Source organism: Carcharodon carcharias, chromosome 17, assembly GCF_017639515.1.
Source record: "Carcharodon carcharias isolate sCarCar2 chromosome 17, sCarCar2.pri, whole genome shotgun sequence".
NCBI classification, from domain to species: domain Eukaryota; kingdom Metazoa; phylum Chordata; class Chondrichthyes; order Lamniformes; family Lamnidae; genus Carcharodon; species Carcharodon carcharias.
Genome location: NC_054483.1, coordinates 89,542,132 through 89,561,309, shown reverse-complemented (window position 1 = coordinate 89,561,309; position 19,178 = coordinate 89,542,132). Strand labels below are relative to the sequence as shown.

The following is a 19,178-nucleotide window of genomic DNA, read 5'->3' as shown; positions in this document are numbered from 1 at the left end:
TCGATGACCTTTCATCAGACAGGTGCATTCCCAGCATTTCTGTTTGTATTTCAGATTTGTAGCAAGCTGCAGTGTTTTGCTTTTGTATTTGATGCGATTACTGACTGCAGAGGTGGAAATGCTAATTTCCCTGGGCTTGACAATCATTGAATTTTGTTGTTCTTAGTGTACCACCATCAACTGCATTCAACAAAATGCTCTTCAAGCATTCTATATGGCATACTGAGGGGGGACAAATCCCCCTCTCCAAATGGCATGCTTGAGGGACTAGCAGATGCACTTAGAATACTAAGTGAGGAATCTGTCTTCTTAACGTGTATATTGCATTCACCTCCTTAAACTGTACCTCTGGATTTCTCAGCACATTATCCCACATTTGCACTAAGTGCGGTAGCGGGCAGGGAAAACGACATTTTACCCGCCGGCTGCAATGGCAGCCTTTCGTACCATATTGTCCCAAACCCGACGCATTAATTATGCGTTCCTGGAAAACACATCGTTTCAATGGCAGGCGGGCTCTCATTCACCTGCCACATCATCACCTCGCCGCTGCATCACACCAGGCTCCACATTTAAAGTCTGGCTGCACGCACACATCTCAGTGCTCCTGGCCCACAACTGCTGCGTAGAAGACAGGTTGGCCCCAAAAGGCCAGATTCACACAGCTTGGTGGGATCTAGATCTACAGCAGACTTGGGTCCATAGTCTGGTGTTCACTGCACAATCACATGTCTGCAGCAGGGGGAGGCAGGTTTAGATCAGCTCCCCAGCACTTGGAGCGCTGCTGGGGAAGAGGCATCTGTGAGGTCCGAGTCAGATGATGAACCGCTGGATTTGGCCTTTCAACTCATCCTGGGGAGTTGGCAGAAGGTGTGGGAGTATCACGCAGAGCTGTTGGAAGCCCTCTACAGAATGGCACGCGAGTCAGAGTCACACGTCCGTCTGCTCTCTGATGAAGCGGTGCCCACATGTGCATATACTGAAGTCTCAATGGGGTGGATGGGAGACACCAAGGAGAACGGGGTCCAGCAGAGCATGGAGATGTCTGCCGACCTGCTCTCCATCGCAGGAGCCATGGGTGAGTTCCTGCTGTGGCAAAGCGAGAGGGAAACAGGCACCTCGACATCCCTCCAAGCGCTACTTCCCCTCAAGGAGTCAGGTCGGGGCCCTAGGGCACCTGAAGGGAGGAGGACACTGCTAGGTCATCCGCTTAGGAATCTCAGAGGCTGTCCTCTCTCTCCACCTCCCCTTTGCCTGTGAGCCCCTCAACCTCATCCTCTGTCACTGCAGATGGAGCAGCTGGCCAACGAGTGATTCTGGAGGGAGAAGTGTGCATGTGGCAGGGCCTTTCAGAGCCTTGTGCAAGCCTCTCCCACGCATGCCGATCCTTCCCATTTCGCACTCACCTCAATATCTTGAGTATTTTCAGTGCTGCCTGCTGGGGTTCTCTTTCAGTTGTCCATCTGAGCTGACCCGCATCTCTGCCCACCCACTGAGCACACTCCCATGCAGCATCTGATCTTGCCCACCACAACTTTCATTTCACTTTTGATTTAGGCAGCATGGTGGTGATTCAGTTTTTCATTTGCTCTCCCCTGTCCTTTCCCCTCCTCCAGTCATTCATTTGCTTTCCCCCATCACTTTCGACTCCCCGGCATCACCTTCCACCTCCCCTCCGTGACCTACCAGCCACAACCCTTTTCCTTCAGGGACGTCCAGCTCCCTTCCTTCCCAAAAATTCCACCCCCATCCACATTAACCTCCCCAACCTCCTCCTTCCTACTCCCAGGGTCTGTGCCTGCCTCTTGAGTCCTCACCATCCACCCTCGCCGTCCCTTCTACCATTGCCGTCGAACAATCACCCTCCCACCCTACCGCTTCACTCTGTCCTCAATCCTTCTCACCATTCCTTCTTATCACGCCCACCCTCAGTTCGCTCCCCAGGAGGCAGTCATGGACTCATCAGAGCCCTCCCTTGCAAGTTCGCCTAGACACCCTCCCCTTCCGGACCCCTTCCTGCCCCCAGATCTTTGTTAACAAATATCCCATAACAATGGCTAAGGTGACCAGAAATTGGGTTTGCCAGCAGGTTGAGTTCGAATCAAGAACAAATTACAAACCACGTTGACTTTGAATTATTGGGTATCTATAAGCAGTAAATGTAGACTTAATTAGGAAGTTACTTGCATTACCAGATTGTGTGTCTTTGCTGAAATGATTTTGACAGCTTCTGGATCCCAGATAACCAAATCAGCATCAGAACCAACAGCAATTCGTCCCTTTCTGGGGTAGAGATTGAAGATCTTCGCAGCATTTGTACTTGTAACTGCTACAAATTCATTCTCATTCATCTTTCCTGTAGCCTAGAGTATAAGAGTTAAATAAAGATTACAGGAGTTATATGATCTGAATATGAGTTTACAGCTGATTGTTTTCTTTTTATCCCTTTGGTGAAATGAATCCAGGTCATAGGCGTGTACAGACAAGTCTCAATTTGTAATCATTTAAAAATTCCTGGTGAGGAGAATTTTCTTTCAGCTTAATATTGAGAAGGCCAAAGCCTTAACCTTTGGTCCATGCCCTTAACTCCATTCCCTAGCCACCATTCTCCATCCTTCCCTCTGGCAACTGTCTAAGGCTGAACTAGGCAGCTTGCAACCTTGGTGTTGTATATAATGCCAACATGAACTTCTGACCACACATCCACTCCATCACAAATATCACCCAGTAATTTCTGTGACATTTCCTGACTTCGCCCCTTCCTCAGCTGATCCACTACAGAAACCCTCATCCATGCCCTTGTTACCTCTAGACTTGAGTATTCCAATGCTTCCCTGACCAATGTCCCATCTTTTAGCCTTCATAAGAATTTTTTCTTGTCAGGCGGGCATGCGCCCGACCCGAACCAGCGTAAAATGACGCGCAATGACATCAGGTGAGCGTCCCGACATCATCGGCCTCATTAGGCTGCCTCATTAGGGCAAGCGCTGAAGTTCACGTGAGTGCGCGCAGTAAAAACTCACTGAGGCACGGAGCTGCCTCAGAGAGTTGAAGAATTTTAACAATCAAAATAAAGTTGTTAAAAATAATGACAACATGTCCCATGAGCTGGTCAAAACCTTGTCCCGCTTGTGGCTGAGATTTCACCAAAAATGCAAAGGCCACTAGGCCTTTTTGCCCGGCTGGCCACCAACCAAATGGTCGGACGGGCAGTGAAAAATTGGAATCAATTAATTGATTAAGGGCCTTAATAGTTCGTTTAATTGTCAGTGGGCGCACTGCTGACTCCCGTGCACGATATTTCAGTCGGCGGGCGTGCACGGGAGTCAGCAGCGCGCCCACTGACAATTAAACGAACTATTAAGGCCCTTAATCAATTAATTGATTCCAATTTTTCACTGCCCGTCCGACCATTTGGTTGGTGGCCAGCCGGGCAAAAAGGCCAAGCGGCCTTTGCATTTTTGGTGAAACCTCAGCCACAAGCGGGACAAGGTTTTGACCAGCTCATGGGACATGTTGTCATTATTTTTAACATCTTTATTTTGATTGTTAAAATTCTTCAACTCTCTGAGGCAGCTCCGTGCCTCGTGAGTTTTTACTGCGCGCACTCACGTGAACTTCAGCGCTTGCCCTCCTCCCGCTCCCACCCTGGCAGCGCTGAACACTGCAGCGCGTGTTTCACGCTGGCTGGCCAGCTAGTGTGAAATTGCGGTCGGACCCCCACCGTGGGGGGCAGTTGGCTTTGCGACTGCTCCCGGGCCCACCCGCGACGCCCTCCTGACCTGGGGGGGGGTGCAAAATGCAGCCCATGAGTTCATCCAAAACTTTGCTGCCTGTAGTCTAACATGCACCAGGTCCCATTCATCCATCACCCTTGTGTTGGCTGACTTACACTGGCTCTTGATTAAGTGCACCTCAATTTTAAATATCACATCCTTGCTTTCAAATTCCTCCCTGGACTCATCCCTCCCTATCTGTGTAACTTACCTCAGCCCTACAGCCCTCTGGGATCTCTGCGCTCCTCCAGTTTTGCCTCCTGAGCTTCCTTGGTTTTAATCACACCACCATTGGTGGCCTTGCCTTCAGCTGCCTAAGCCCTCAGCTGTGGAATTCTCCCCTGCCTCTCTACCTTTCTCTTCTCCTGTAAGATGCACCTTATAACATACTTCTTTGAACATGTGTTGGTCACATTGTGACAAATTATGTCTGATGATTTCTTCTGCGACACGCCTGGGGACGTTTTACCTAATGAAAGGGGGCATATAAGTACAATTTGGTGTTCTGATGATTATAAAGGCATAAAAATTTCTAGGGTCCTGCTTCAATAGTAAGTGTGGTGCAAATTCTGGGAATGGAAATTTTGCATAGCAGGGATGGGTCTATCAGCTTGAGCTAATCTGCCCTTGTAAGGCAGAGTACTCCAGCGGTCCAAGTGAGACAAAGGATTATTTTTTTTATAAACTCTCTGATTCTCATGAAACCACTGCAGCTGTAGAAGGTAAGCGATCCTGCCTGGGATCGATTGATCACTCTAGTAAGGTTTAGGGGTTTTTAAAAGGCCTCAAAGGGAATTTTCACAGACCTCAACTGTTATGAGCTTTGCCAAGACCTTGCCAGGTTGTAAAGTAAGGAATTTCTCCAGGATGCCAAGGATCGCTCCTCGACATGGGGGCTATAGATGAATGATCTGCCCATGGACACCCCCACCCCCAATTTAAAGATCTGATTTGAATGGGGAGAAATCCCAGGGGTGTAAATGGAAATTATGCTGTCTCCAGTGAAGGGAGTTTTGGGTGACAGTGTCAGTGTTGGGCATTTCAGAATCCACTCATGTTTGTAGTGTTCTGCTGTCCAGATACAGTTAAACTGCAATTATTGCCATTAACAATATTTAGCAAAAAAGGTTCAATAGCAGATATGTCTACTGCAGTTGGTTTTATAAGATTAACATACCACAGCCTTATCCCAAATAATTGTCATCCTCTCTTCAATACCATTAACTCCTTCAGGGATCAGTCTGAAGTCATCTTTTCCAACTGCTTTCTGCGCAGTGGTGAAAGCACAGTGAGCACTGCCGGTAACCTGCAGATCGCCGCTGTATTCAAAAACAAATCAGTCCAGGGTTACCATGTGTCAGGATGGATAGTGGCCGTCTCATTACCACAATTCCAGGGGGATTACTTCCTTGTGCGCTTTGTGTAATCAACTCCAATAAGTTAGAAAAAAATAGGTTTACAATTTCACTACAATTAGCGCACAAAGGAAATCCTCCTTCCTCTTCCCAACAAGTTGCTGCCCTGAATGCATATCCAATAAATAATTAAGTGTAAGATTACATATTTGGATCTTTTGCTCCATGCAATATACTTTTGGTTACTACTATATTTACAAATGCCCATTATTTTTTTTCTACTGCACAATCATCATTCCTAAAATACTGAACAGAAAAATAAAAATCGATTTGTGCACGGTGAGTCAATTTATAAATCCATACCAGGAGAGGAGAGAATTTAGGTAATCAGGGGTGGAAGTATCAATGCTGAGTGGAGGAGAGGTGACAAAGGCTGCAGCTTTGGCCCAGTTCTTACTCCAGTAGTGGGATCCATCAGTCCCAAGACTTGCTGTGACAGGCTCTCCATATACAACTGCACCTGTCAAACCACACAAAGAACTGACTAGTACTCTTAGCAAAACTGGCTTAATTAGGCCATGCTTCCTTGATTTAAATTTTCTATCTCATTTGTTAGTAGGAGACCTTGCACAAACACAATGATTTAATTTAAACAGTTTGCATAAAAAAGTATTTTCCCTAATGAGGCAGCTATCCAACAAAGCGTAGACAAATATTCTGGTACAAGAGACGCCCTCAGATTAATTAATTTAGCGTTTCTCTTGGCCATTCTTGTAAAACACAAGTTTAGCCAGTCACTGCAGTCACTATGGAGGCAATCATTTGAGTTGATGTTGCTAATGGAGAAACTTGCCTGCCAGTAGACAGAAAATCACGGGCAGTCTGTCCTCAATTTCCTCAGATAAGCACAGTTTCCGCTAGCACAGTGACCTCACTCAATTGTCTCATGTATACTGCTTCCCTTGTGAAAAGATCATTTCATTTCTGCAGAATTGCTTGAAAACTCCAATTTGCTAAGCTATAAATAGTGTTTTTTCTTTAAATGCACTTGTTTTTATCTTAACATTATGTTTAAAAAGCAGAACAGCTAAAGATAATCAAAAGTTTGGGTTGACTTGAAGTCGAAGCCAACCTGAGGCAGATCTCGGAACACTCATCTCTGCTAACGAGTAGAAGTTGGCATTAATTGTGACTAAATAGTTTCAGAATTAATTCTTAGAATCACTAGTTATAGCAATAAAACACAGGGTTTCAGAAAGGAGTATCCCTGAGAATTTTGCAATTACTCTGAAATTGCCTTAGGACTAGTGGTGTCCCCAAAACAAAATTCCAGCAGTGAATATGGCATAAAATGGGGTGGGACCTTGTAGCACTGGATCTCCAGACAAAGGGCTGCTGGGAAAGGTTCCTGTCGGGGAGGGCCAGGGCCACGGGTCAGTGCTAGGGATCAGGTGTCAGATGTCAGGGCGATTTTTTGTCTCCTCTCTGGAAGCTTGCCATTGTAAAAAGGAGGCAGGGCTGTGGGATGACATGATCTGCCAGATTTCCTGCTACTCCTGTCTCCTGAACTCCGAATGAACTGGACTCTGGCCAGTTGTTGGCATTGCTTCACTGGAGCAGTGTAAATTCGGCCTGCAAGGGTGTTGTAGGCCATGAAGACAAAAGCCTCCAATAAAGGGTTCTGATTACAAAGTTATTTTCACTTCTAAGTCAGTCCCTTCAGTTTTACTTTCCAACACCTCATTTTGCTCCTGTTACATTCTGACACTGTCACACATGGCCACTTGTACAATGTCAAGTGTCTGACAATGCAACTCCAAGGGAGCAGGATGTCTTCTGTGGAGTGTGATTACAGGACTAAAACTAGGATGGAATGGATCAGAGCCACTGTGAGCAAAATCTGTATAACCAGTACAATTAAGCAGAAAGAAGGCAGCATTCCACATTCAGGTCAGTTAGAATTTGGGACATAATTAGTAGTTTACCTTTCTTCCGAGCTTGTGCAATTATATCTGCAGCACTTTTGCTCATGACTTTGGTGATATACAAGGGGCAGTTGGCTTGGCTTGCGATGGTGACGGCACGATATACTGCTTCTGCTTCAACCTTGAAGAAATGTTTTGATTAGGTTTAAGCTTAAGTGAAAAGCAGTCTGTCGCACAGTGCCCTCTTCCCACCTACATCAGAACCAGGCAAAAGTAGCACCAATTTTCTTTCCAAACTTGCTTCCACTTGTTTCAGTTAGCTCATTAAAAAGAAAAAAGCATATTTTTCATTTGTAACAGCGCATTCACCTGACTGAAGGCTCAGGTGAGGAGGGGGCCCTTCTGTTTGGGCAGACTGTGCCCCATGGTGAGTCCCCACAGTGTAAATGGATGCCCTTCCCCCACCCCCACCCCCACCCACTGTTGATCAGCCACCCTCTCTGGTGCTTGCTTGGTAGGCTTCGGCAAGCCCACTTACCTGCTTATTTGGTCATGGACTGGCCGCAGTCCTAGCAGCGGCCATTACTCCCAGAGGAAGTCATGACTTCAACAGCAAATTGCATGATGTCTATAAAATTGGATCGTGGTTTCCAGGGCCAGTGGCGGTGAGCTCGCTTTACAAATCCTGGCCCAGAGTTTAGTTGCTTTTCCTACTAGGTTTGTACACTTTCAAAGTTAGCCAAATGTTTCTCTAATTAAAGAATGCAATCTCCTGATTCACTCACTTCTAAATGTAGTAGAAAATTGTGTTACCTCTTCTGGTCGACTAAGAACATGCCCCTCTGGTCCTGTAATTCCAAGCTCCAACATTCGTTTCTGCTCCTAAAAAGAGATGGAAAATACAAATAGCAGTGATTTTGGTGCTGTGAAAGAAAACATAATCTTAGCACACTTTGATTTGTTAGTGGCAAAGCTGCAGGTCCCCAGTGTCACCAATAAATCATTTGACAATATTTAGAATCAAGCTAAAGCAACTTAACAGTTGAAAATGTTTTCATAATGCAATCCTTTTTCAAGCTATTTCATTTTTCTAATGGGATCGAGAACTGTGTTCATGCAGTTTGCTTACGGCACTACTATACAGAGATGTAAGTGTGCCCCCTTCAATCTCTTCTAGTAAGAATTATAAAGTTCTGAAATCAAATCCTGAGAGAACGTTAATTGCTGCAAAGCCCTATCAAATGACAATGTGTATATGGGGTCTGGGGAGGACGGGGTTGGAGAAATTAAGGTACAGTTATATGGCACTACATTTTCAAATACATAATTCATTGCTGAAGTTTTGAAAACTGCATGTTCTATTTTAGAACTACTTTAAACGCTTCAGCTTCAGATGGATTATCAAATTCTAGTTTTACCTCCTGAATGATGTCTCCATTTTCAGCATGCACCTGTGCTATAGCACCCAGATCTCGGATGATGCTGAAGATTTCATATATCTGCCACAGAAAAGACCATGTAATTAGCACTGGTGTTGCAAGAAGCATCCTTAACTGATCAGAAACTAATTGTTTAATTTTCTCTGAAAGGCATTACCTGTGTGTCACTACACTGATATTGGTCTTTGTAGGCCATGAATACAAGAAAGGAGTTCACACCTGGTCAAACAAAAAAAGTGAAAATGCTGTGCACTGTGCTGGGAGTTCAAAGCTGCTAGAAGTATTTGACATCACTAATTCATCGCTTAAATCATTTTTACGATAATGCTTCTATTATTCATGGGATGGATTTTCTAATGGCTACAGGATCGGGACCCGGTGTGGGCACAATTTCAGAATTGGAGTCCCAGAGATCATCTCAGGATCCTGACGATTTTGGGACAGTTTTAAATTTTCAAAGGGCTGGTGATGGGCAGGGAATGGGGAACACAATTACCACCAATGAAGGGCCTATTTAGCTCCTATAGGAGCTTGTTCAGGGGCCAGCGTGATCAGGATTGCCATTATTAAAGATTTTTTGCCAAACCTGAACAGTCTGGTGTATATTAGTGTTCAGCTGCGGGTTCATTTGGAATGTTTCTTTTCAATTGTAGAGAATCCTCAAGGGCTAAGTTGTGCCATGTTGATCACTGTACTTTCACATTGTGTTCATGGCCATTTTACTCCTTCTCTAGTCCTGCTGGACATCTGATGAGCTGCCTGCTCTCCTTGGCAAGGCAGCAGCAGCTGCCAACATGGCTGCCGCTGGCCTTTGCTGTCGGTCCCAGGCAGGCAGCTCCCACCTCCTGGGGACGCTCAGTGTCACTGAATGGGTGCTGAGCTTATCTCCTGCCCAATTAGGGCATTTACATTCAAAAATAGCATCGTGAGAGGCAAGGGCTTGGGGCCCAAATTCATCTGGATGCTGGGTCCCCAAGGCAGTCATGAAAATCTACCCTGTGGCTCAGTTGGTAACACTCCCATCTCTGAGTTAGAAAAAAGTCCCACCCCAGAGACTTAATTACAAAAATCTAGGCTTCCACCCAGTGTAGTACTGCAGGAGAGTGCTGCACTGTTGGAGGTGCTGCCTTCCAGATGTGATACTGATCTCTGGGTTTGCATTTATAGATGGTGTAAGGATCCCAAGGCACTTCTTTTTGGAAAACAGCAGGAAAGTTATCCCCAGTGTCCAATATTTATCCATCAGTCAACATTATTAAAACAAATTACCTGGTTGTTATCAAGTTACTTTTACAGATACTACAAATGCTCTAGTTTTACTTTTATCTATTGCCACTGTTGTGGCTGTTTGGAAATGATAAAGTGGTTAAGATCCTGCAGAGTATCAGAGAATCTCAGCCTATGAAAAGTTACTCAATTCAGAATCCAAGTATACCTGTGGGTTCCAATGAAATGAATTTCAATAACAATGTCATTTCGGGAACAATCAGATTAACCTCTATTCTGGAAGTGGTGAAAATATTGAGATTTACCTTTGTCCTTGACCAAGGTTTCCATTTCTTCACGCAGCGCCTCATGCCAACGTGTGATATCTATATGTAAAGAATAGTCACAACAGGACTTGCTGTCGGCCCATTCTCTCCACTGCTCATAGGCAGAAAGAAGGCTTGATCCAGGTTCAGGTTCAGAAAGGACATGATCCACTATGTTAGACAGCAAAGATATAAATGTATGCAGTTAATTTGAATTTTTCTATTTACTCTGTTTTAGTCACATCATTTTCCATTTCCAATATTTTCTCATTAGTTTTTCTTTTCTTGGGAATGCTGTGTATCCCTATGTAAGACCTGTTTTGTCATAGAGATTGGGATTGTCTGTACCATGAACAGCTACAGGACTGCGGAAAATGTTACGCTGACCAGCCTATGTGCTCTAATACAGTTCAGTCAAAATGGGTTGGTTGGGGGAGGCGGCGGCTGTGGTGGTGGAAGAAGCTCCTTTGTGAAATTCGCCACTAGATTGGGTGAACACACTCTTACTAGTTCTGCCCTAAAAGGACCCTTATTTGCATATTGAACCATAGAACCATAGAAAAGTTACAGCACAGAAAGAGGCCATTCAGCCCATCTTGTCCATGCCAGCCTGAGGACACCAGGTGCCCTTTCTAATTCCACTTTCCTGTGCCCGGTCCATAGCCCTGCAGCTTACAGCGCTTAAGGTGCAGATCCAGGTACTTTTTAAAAGAGTTTAGAGTTTCTGCCTCTACCACCAACTTGGGCAGCAAATTCCAGACACCCACTACCCTCTGCGTAAAAAAGTTCTTCCTCATGTACCCCCTACATCTTCTGCCACTTATCTTGAATCTATGTCCCCTGGTTCTAGAATTCTCCATCAAGGGAAACAATTTTATCCTGTCTACTCTATCCATTCCTCCCATAATCTTGTACACCTGAAAGTGGCTTATCACCTGAAACAGGCAGACACTTGGGCCAAATAGAAGTGTGCACCTGTAAAAAGATTTAAGTGTCAATGTTAACGTGGTGATAACTCTACCCATCCCATTTCGAGGCTATTATGTCATGTTAAACCCATTTAGACAAATTAAAATCAATCCCCTGAGATTAGGATTGATTGTTAGGGCAAGCAATTTCAACAAGGCATTCAAAAGGATGACTCTTAGCCACAAAATAGCCATTAGTTACCCATCCCTGCACTATTACATCCTTTTTAAACATGCTATGCATTTTTCTTTTCCATTTCTTGTATCATTAATAATCACCTGCTTATCATCAGTGAATGGACTAGTAAAACCATTAGGTTAAATTATTTAAACCAGCTCCGGTTAAAATAAAGTTCCTCAATATAATTTATATACAGGTTTTAAAAAAGACTTCTTTAATCAGTTGAAATAAAGTAAAAAGCATTTGTTTCTTACTTATCATTGTGGTTCCCCCTGCCAGTGCGGCTTTTGTTCCTTGGTAGAAGTCATCAGCAGTGGTCATACCCATGCATGGCATTTGCAGATGAGTGTGGACATCTATTCCACCAGGTATGACCATCTGCCCATTGGCCTCAATTATCTTTACACCTCCAGGGACAATGAGGTTATCTCCGAGCTGTCTAAGAAGTCATTACACAAAGCGTTAAATTGTTGCTGTACCTGAAGTAGTATTACAAAGATGTGTTGGATAGCATTTTTACATATACAGCAAGCATGGGCATTCGCAAAACCAATTTGATTTACAACTTCAAGTCCTCATAGCTTGTTTCTTCCTAGTCTTCCATGAACTACTTATATTACAGCTCCTGTGATTTAGAAGGTAAATTGTCATTTTCATTTCTTTCCTTCTGGATTTGTTTTGTTTCATTTTTCCCCTAAACTTTGTCATGGTCTCTTTTTAATCTTTATAAAATCTTATTGTTAAAAATTGTATTAACTTGTATGAATTAATGTATGAATGTAACACCAATGAATCCACTTTCTGTTTTCATCTGTCCTAACAATCACAGAATTTCGTCACTCTCATATATAGTTGAGACCGATTCAATGCAGAACTGTGAAGGAAAAGCAGCCACGAGAGTTCCTGGGCAAAACAGCTTTTATCATTTTATGGTCTGGCAAGTCAGGATCAAAAAATGTTTTAAATTTGTGCATACTTGATAGAAGAAAATGATATAACTACAGCAGATTGCCATGTACACAATTTTGAGTTTAATTAACAGCAGGATCCTGGGGACTAAATTTTCTTCTGGAGTGCCACTGGAGCCGAGGTCCTTCCCGGGCTGGGGCTTGATAGTTATACAGGGCAGGCTCCCAGTGGAGTTTCTGCTGCACTTAAGGAGCCTGCCTTGATTTGCCAGGCAAATAAAACATGCTGCAGTGGGGCACCTGTTTATTTCAGTGAGTCAAGGCATCAATATAGTGCAGTGTCTTTATAACAAAACATTGGGTTACCCACTGTAGTGCCGGCAGGAGAGGATCCATTTTTAAAATGGGTAAATATCGCCCCAAGGGTCTTCTGCAACGTTTTCTTTGGCCTCAGGTTACCCCAAGTCCTTTTAAAGGCTGTGTGCGGGGTTGTAGAAGAAAGGAACAGGTGCTTTATGCCTCTAATACGGCTGCTCAGTGCACATTCTGCCACTGTTCCAGGAGTTATCACCACTCCTCTCCTGACGGCCTTCAATGGCAGGAAAGTGAATGGATTCCCAGGTCCAGTCTCCCACTATCATACATGTGGTGGGCAGCCAACCAAGTTCTATTCTCGGGTGGAGGTAAGAGAGATCAAGATTCCTCAGGGTGACGTATAGGGTGAGGATAAAAGCAAAAAACTGCAGATGCTGGAAATCCAAAACAAAAATAAAAATACCTGGAAATACTCAGCAGGTCTGGCAGCATCTGCGGAGAGGAGCACAGTTAACGTTTCGAGTCCGTATGACTCTTCAACAGAACTAAGTAAAAATAAAAAAGAGGTGAAATATAAGCTGGTTAAAGGGGAGGTGTGGGTGGGACAGGAAGAGCTGGATAGAGGGTCAGTGATAGATGGAGATAGCCAAAAGATGTCATAGACAAAAGGACAAAGAGGTGTTGAAGGTGGTGATATTATCTACGGAATGTGCTAATTAAGGGTAGAAAGCAGGCGAGTAAGGTACAGATAGCCCTAGTGGGGGTGGGATGGGGTGAAGGAAACAGATCGAAATAGGCTAAAAGATAGAGATAAATCAATGGATGGAAATACATTTAAAAAAAATGGAAATAGGTGGGAAAAGAAAAATCTATATGAATTATTGGAGAAAAAAAGGGGGGGATCGGAAAAGGGTGGGGATGGAGGAGAGAGTTCATGATCTCAAATTGTTGAACTCAATATTCAGTCCGGAAGGCTGTAAAGTGCCTTGTCGGAAGACGAGGTGCTGTTCCTCCAGTTTGCGTTGAGCTTCACAGTAAACGTTAACTGTGTTCCTCTCCGCAGATGCTGCCAGACCTGCTGAGTTTTTCCAGGTATTTTTATTTTTGGGTAGGGGGAGGATGTGGATTTAGGCCCCCTCACCCCACTTCCTGAGATTTTTCATTTCGGTTAGCAGAGGAAATTTCAATCCTAAGACCTTTTCTCTCTCTTCATAAATTGGATATTGGAAACCATGGACTTCCATGTGCTGGTCCATGGTTATGCTTGGCAAGATACTGCAATGGTTTGCCATTGTTTTCTGCAGGTTTTGGCTGACCAGGAGACTCTCCCACTCTTATCACCTGCCATAGGCATACTGGAAAGATTTTCAGGTTGATAATCAACTTGTTTGGCCACGTTATGAATGTACCTTCCTTGGTCATCAACTCCTGAAATGGGACTTGAACTAGGAGCTTCTGGCTCAGAGCCAGGGACACTAGCCACTGTGCTACAAGACCTCCACCCTAGGTCATTCCTTTCTTTGAGTTTTCAAAAAGCATTACTTTAACTCTGATGATACTTTAATTGCAGCGTTAACTAATTTAAAGTTAATGGGTTAACGCTGGAATTCAACACCATTGACTGAGAAACTTGGACTTATAAGTCTTAACACATTTTTTCTCATCATGGCAGACCAGATATAAAATGCAATGAAAACAATCTCCCATTCTTTGCACTAGAATTCAAGAAATTTGCAACATATTCGGGCTTTAAGCATAAACAACACATCTAATTATGTACAGTCTAATGATCAAGTAGATCAACATTTTGCTGAAGAAAGGCAATAGGGATCATGGAGATCCTTACTTAGTCCCACTTGACTAATGAAGCATTTCAATGGAAGCAGTTGACTCTTTTCTACTATAACAACTAATATGATAAAGTACCAAGTCACTTCTCACTACTGCAAACCTTCTAATGCCAGGAATTGTAAAACGTACTGCTAAAATCTGGGGAAAAAATTGCAAGAGGAGACAAGCCAGCTTTTATAACAGGAGGGGTCAAACAAGTTAAAAGGGAGTCTTATTAACACAATCATAATTCATTAATGGCAACACTCAGTTGTGAAAAATGACATGTCAGGGAAGTCGCTCCTCTCTTTTATGAAGCTGAAAGTAATGAAGAACAGTAAAAATGTGATCTCACACAACTTGTGAAAATCAGGAATCTCCTACAACATAAAAACAGCAAGCTGAATCGAGATTTGTACAGAGAGTCAGAAGGTTGCAATCCAGTTCAACTGCAGCAAATGGAAAACAGAGGGAATGACTATAATGTTGAAATAAAGAAAGCCATCAGACTGAGCAAACCCTCATTCAAGATAAGATCTGCATGGACAAATACATGCACATCATGATCTTTGCAATTGTTAGGCTTCAAGAGGTAGCCCCTTATTATTTAAGCGTACAACTGAATTCAGCTTGTTCTAAACCATTTTGAGGTTGTGTTTTGTGCAGTCGAAATAAAGAACCTACTCAGTGGAAGATACTAAATGCACTTACAATAAAAGAAATCATTGTACATCTGAGCAGTGGTGGTAATATTTCATACTTCAAATAAACACACTTTCAACTGTTGTTGACCATTTGTCTTCATAGGTTTTGAAATAATTTTGGTCCACTGTAGTTTAGCTTCAGTCATCTGCAGCCAATTTATCCCACAAAGCTGAACATTGTGGGTAAAAGCCTGACCTCCCATTATGCTACCCCACTGCAATACACATGTGATTTGAATTGACTGGTTTGAGAGGTTGAAGGGCGCCAAATTGTAACTCTTTTGTTAAGGTTCTTTTGAATTATAGGCCAGTAATTTAAACACAACATAGGGCGGGAATTTATGGCCCTGTTGCGGCGGGGGCGGGGTTGTAAAATGTGGTGAGCCCTTCAAAAGCCCATTGACTTCAGCCGGACCGGACAAACCCGCCGTTGGGAAGGGCCATAAAATACTGCCCATAGGTTTTTAAATCTGTTCAGGTATTTGACTATTGAAGGCATCTATGATTTCAAATATTTATATCAATCCTTCATTTGCATTGGTTGCTAGAGTGGCATGACTTAGGGATTAAAAGATCTGTTATATTTCTTGAGAAATTATGTGTTAAAGGATGATCTGAGAATATCGGCATCTACTGATGCACAGGTTACATTAGTGGGCAGACAAATATCCTATGTTTATTTGTGTTCTACAAATGAGCAGTTCCCAAATCAAGAAGAAAATGTAACCAGTATAGACAATCTGTCATAGACGCTAACTAGGTATATTTCATTATTAATGTTTTATTTTCGTGTACTTACTCAAAAATGTAAAGTAATTTTTCTCAGCAGCTGAATGGTGCAACTAGTTAGCAAACTGCCCATTTATTGCCAGGTTTGAATTGGTCTTAGGATACAAGGATGATCAGGCTAAGAATCCTATGTTAAATATATCTGAGATATGTCAACACAGTTCCCAATAAATTCTGATGCATAACAGAAAACTATCATTATTTAGCACAAAGTGTCCTCAGTTGGCAATCCCATTGAGAGGAACCATAAAGTTAAGAAATAAAAGATGCTGATGTAGAAGAGAAGCTATTCTGAGCATAAGCAATCCTGTTGGGATAAGACTGAGTAACTTTTATTCTTAAATTAGCTGTGTTGACCTTGGAACTAGGAATGCTTAAAACTGAACTGAGTTACATACAAAATTCTCATGATGGAAGGCTATCTCTATTTCAAGTAATACTATTTAAAAATTCAAGACGCCATACACACTTCCAAATCATCCTGATGATCTGTTATTCCATACACAGGAACAACGTGTATGCAATATACACATACTTACTTTATAATCCCATCTTCCAAGTAAATATCAGCAAAAAAGGACTGGTCATCATTGACTATTTTCCCTCCTTTAATAAGTAAACGATCACTCTGGAAGAAATATTTGAACAATTAGACACATAAAATGTGTTTACTACAATGATGATGAAGACTTCTGAAAACTTTGATATTATACTTTTAATTCTCATTCTAGATTATTTGAATAAGGATATTATTACCTAGAATCACTTTAATATGCCTATTTATGTCTTAGATTTAAATGGCAATATCATTATGGAGATCATAGCCATGGAGAAGAATTGCCTCTCAAAATAGGAACAGCAAAAAAGGAATAAGCATGTTCTTGAAGGACAATTTCAGGGTTATATGTTTAAATTTTCCAATCTTTATTTTAATATTCACCTGAGTGGAAAAATGGGGCTTTAGTTTAATGTTTCATCAGAAACATGGTTATTACTGGCAACGCAGCTCTTGTTACTGCACTGAAGTACCAATCTAGCTCAGTGGTTCGCAAACTTTAACAACCTGTGAAAATACCAAATTTCGTGAACGCTCTCCTAAAAAGAAATATTTTCCAGCGATTTTCTCCCTTACCTGAGTATAAATGATAAAAACAGTGATCTTGAAAATATAAAATTTGTTTTTCTTATGACACTTTATTGCACACTATTAATAATTACATTATTATTTATCACTATTTAGCAAAATGCAATAAGTGAAGGATAGCTACCTAGTGCAAATTAAATGCACAAAATCAAACCTAGTTACTTACAGGATTGCTAGACTCCAAGTGTGATTGATGGGCAAATGGCCCAATCATTTCCATTCGGCCAGCTTATGTTGCCAGTTGTCTCTGAGTGGAGCCTCTACTGTTGGGTGTGAGGGCACATGTCTGTAGAGATGCAATAAAGGCATCTTCGATCTTCTACAAGCAAGAGAATCAGTGTGCTACCATTCCAATAGGCAAAATTCCTCCCTCAGTCCTTCAACAGTGCCTCAAGGGAGTGGGGGAGGACTCAAAGAGACTCCAAAGACGAGGTAAGGGCCCTGGGCCACAGACCCATCATCAAAGGACTGGAAAAGGGGGCAACTTCAAGACTCACAAGAGATCAGGAGTGGAAGGGCCCTGGGCCACAGATGTGGTGGCCCTGAGCCCTTCCCCTCCTGACCTCATTTCTAAATCCTGAAGTCTGTGGCCGGCCTGGGAGTTAAATTAAAATGCAGGTACTTACCTAAAGCCACACTCCTATAGGCACAGGCAGCACATGACTCTGAAGTCCAAGCAGAAAACACAGCACACCCAACCACCGAGGACTCTCCAACTTTAAGTCCAGCCACAAAGTGCAAGATAAGGCACGTTGTCAGAACAACAGCAATCATTGGCCAAGAAGCCTGCCAATTGGGATGGCCTACATACCTGATTGGCTCCTTTGGATATTGGCCCAGTAGCCTGCCATTCAGGATGGTTAATGAGCACCAGGCCCCCTAAGAGCCCAGGCCCGGTCATTTGGTGGGTGGCAAACCTACAGTAGTCAGTTTCAGGTAATTTTGATGCGCAAACACTTCTGCTTCTGTCATTACAGGATTTTTCTCATGAGCCTCCTGAAACGTTTCATGAACCCCCAACCGCAGTTTTGGAACCACTGGTCTAGCTAATGTGCTCAAATCCCACCTTTTACATTCTGGAGAGAGCATGATACCTACTAAATCGCGTTAGCACCATAAATTGAAGTTTTATGGATTATTAATACAGAGACTTGAATCCAAAGAATTAGAAAATAATTGAATTTGAGGCTCCATGATTGTACAAGTTTTCTTATCTGAGTGTTTTAGGGCTCCAATGGCTGCTGAACACTCATTCATTACTGCTTCTGTTTCAGCATATTTAACATTTCATACATTGAACTCATTACATGAATGATTTATCAATGCAACCAAAATTTTCCTCTATTTACTGCTCATCAACAGTAAATTGTGGGGAATGAGGCAAGAAACTGTGTACTAGCTTCCCATGCACCACCAACTTCATGAATTTCCACTAGACGTCATAGCAGACATTGGGATATATCCACCCAAATAAAAGTATATTTCCCATAATTAATATCATTGCAGTGCTGGAAAGTAGGAATGTCTGTTGATAGTGGGGGAAATTAGCTAGACTCAGCCAGCATGTCAATTTTACAATTTGATAAAAGTTTCCTGCATTTCTCCTGATGGAGTGGAAACAGCCAGCCATGCAGTATGGCTGGAATTGACACAGGTGATGATTCAGTTGCTCAGAATGGGCACACATCCAGGCTCTTCTACCAACCCCTTCAATGCCTGCACGGATATATAAAGACACACAGGCCCAGGCTGCACAGGCAATTGCAGAGATGCTACAGCAAACTAAAATGTGGATTCAGCTGTTGCACTGTAGTAGCCACTTCAAACCCAAGAGGCTTCTACTGATCCTTATGCACAATGCTTGGAGATGATAAAATATGGTTCAGTGACAGTTGTTGTTTGCGCAGCCAGCATTCTTGGCAAAACATGGGGACAAATTTCATCAGATAAGCACAAGTAGCAGATTTGTAAGGGTTTTTTTTTTCAAAATATGTGAAGGCATTATAGCTGAAAGCAGTTGTACAGAGGGCATGGGTTTAACTGGAGATGGCTGTTACTGTAAGGAGTATATTTTTGGCGAAGAGATGGTCGCTTGTAGAAAAGCAAAATAGAGTTATTTAGCAAAGGGTTGTCTTCTGCTTCCTCTCTGTGTTGCTGTGTTCTACATGCTGCATTTGAGGGCCTTCCTCCTCCATAAACTCTACATTGATGCTTCTTTGCAGGACAATGTTGTGCACCATACAACAGATAGCAGCAACAGAGAATCCTGCCAGAATGTTTTGAAGAAACTGCTGGATACATCCAGGCGCTCA

General features: G+C 42.8%; 1 protein-coding gene across 3 annotated transcripts in view; it reads right to left on the bottom strand.

Moving 5' to 3' along the window:
* dpysl4 (dihydropyrimidinase like 4) overlaps window positions 1-19,178 on the bottom strand; it is a 41,859-nt gene that overhangs the window by 11,957 nt on the left and 10,724 nt on the right. For all 3 annotated transcript variants that reach the window (XM_041209829.1, XM_041209827.1, XM_041209826.1), the window contains 10 exons: window positions 16,262-16,350; window positions 11,431-11,615; window positions 10,028-10,198; window positions 8,653-8,714; window positions 8,475-8,555; window positions 7,870-7,938; window positions 7,117-7,237; window positions 5,495-5,651; window positions 4,954-5,095; window positions 2,193-2,363 (listed from right to left, as the gene is read on the bottom strand). In XM_041209829.1, coding sequence (XP_041065763.1) covers window positions 2,193-2,363; window positions 4,954-5,095; window positions 5,495-5,651; window positions 7,117-7,237; window positions 7,870-7,938; window positions 8,475-8,555; window positions 8,653-8,714; window positions 10,028-10,198; window positions 11,431-11,615; window positions 16,262-16,350 — 1,248 coding nt within the window. The remainder of the gene's footprint in view (window positions 1-2,192; window positions 2,364-4,953; window positions 5,096-5,494; window positions 5,652-7,116; window positions 7,238-7,869; window positions 7,939-8,474; window positions 8,556-8,652; window positions 8,715-10,027; window positions 10,199-11,430; window positions 11,616-16,261; window positions 16,351-19,178) is intronic.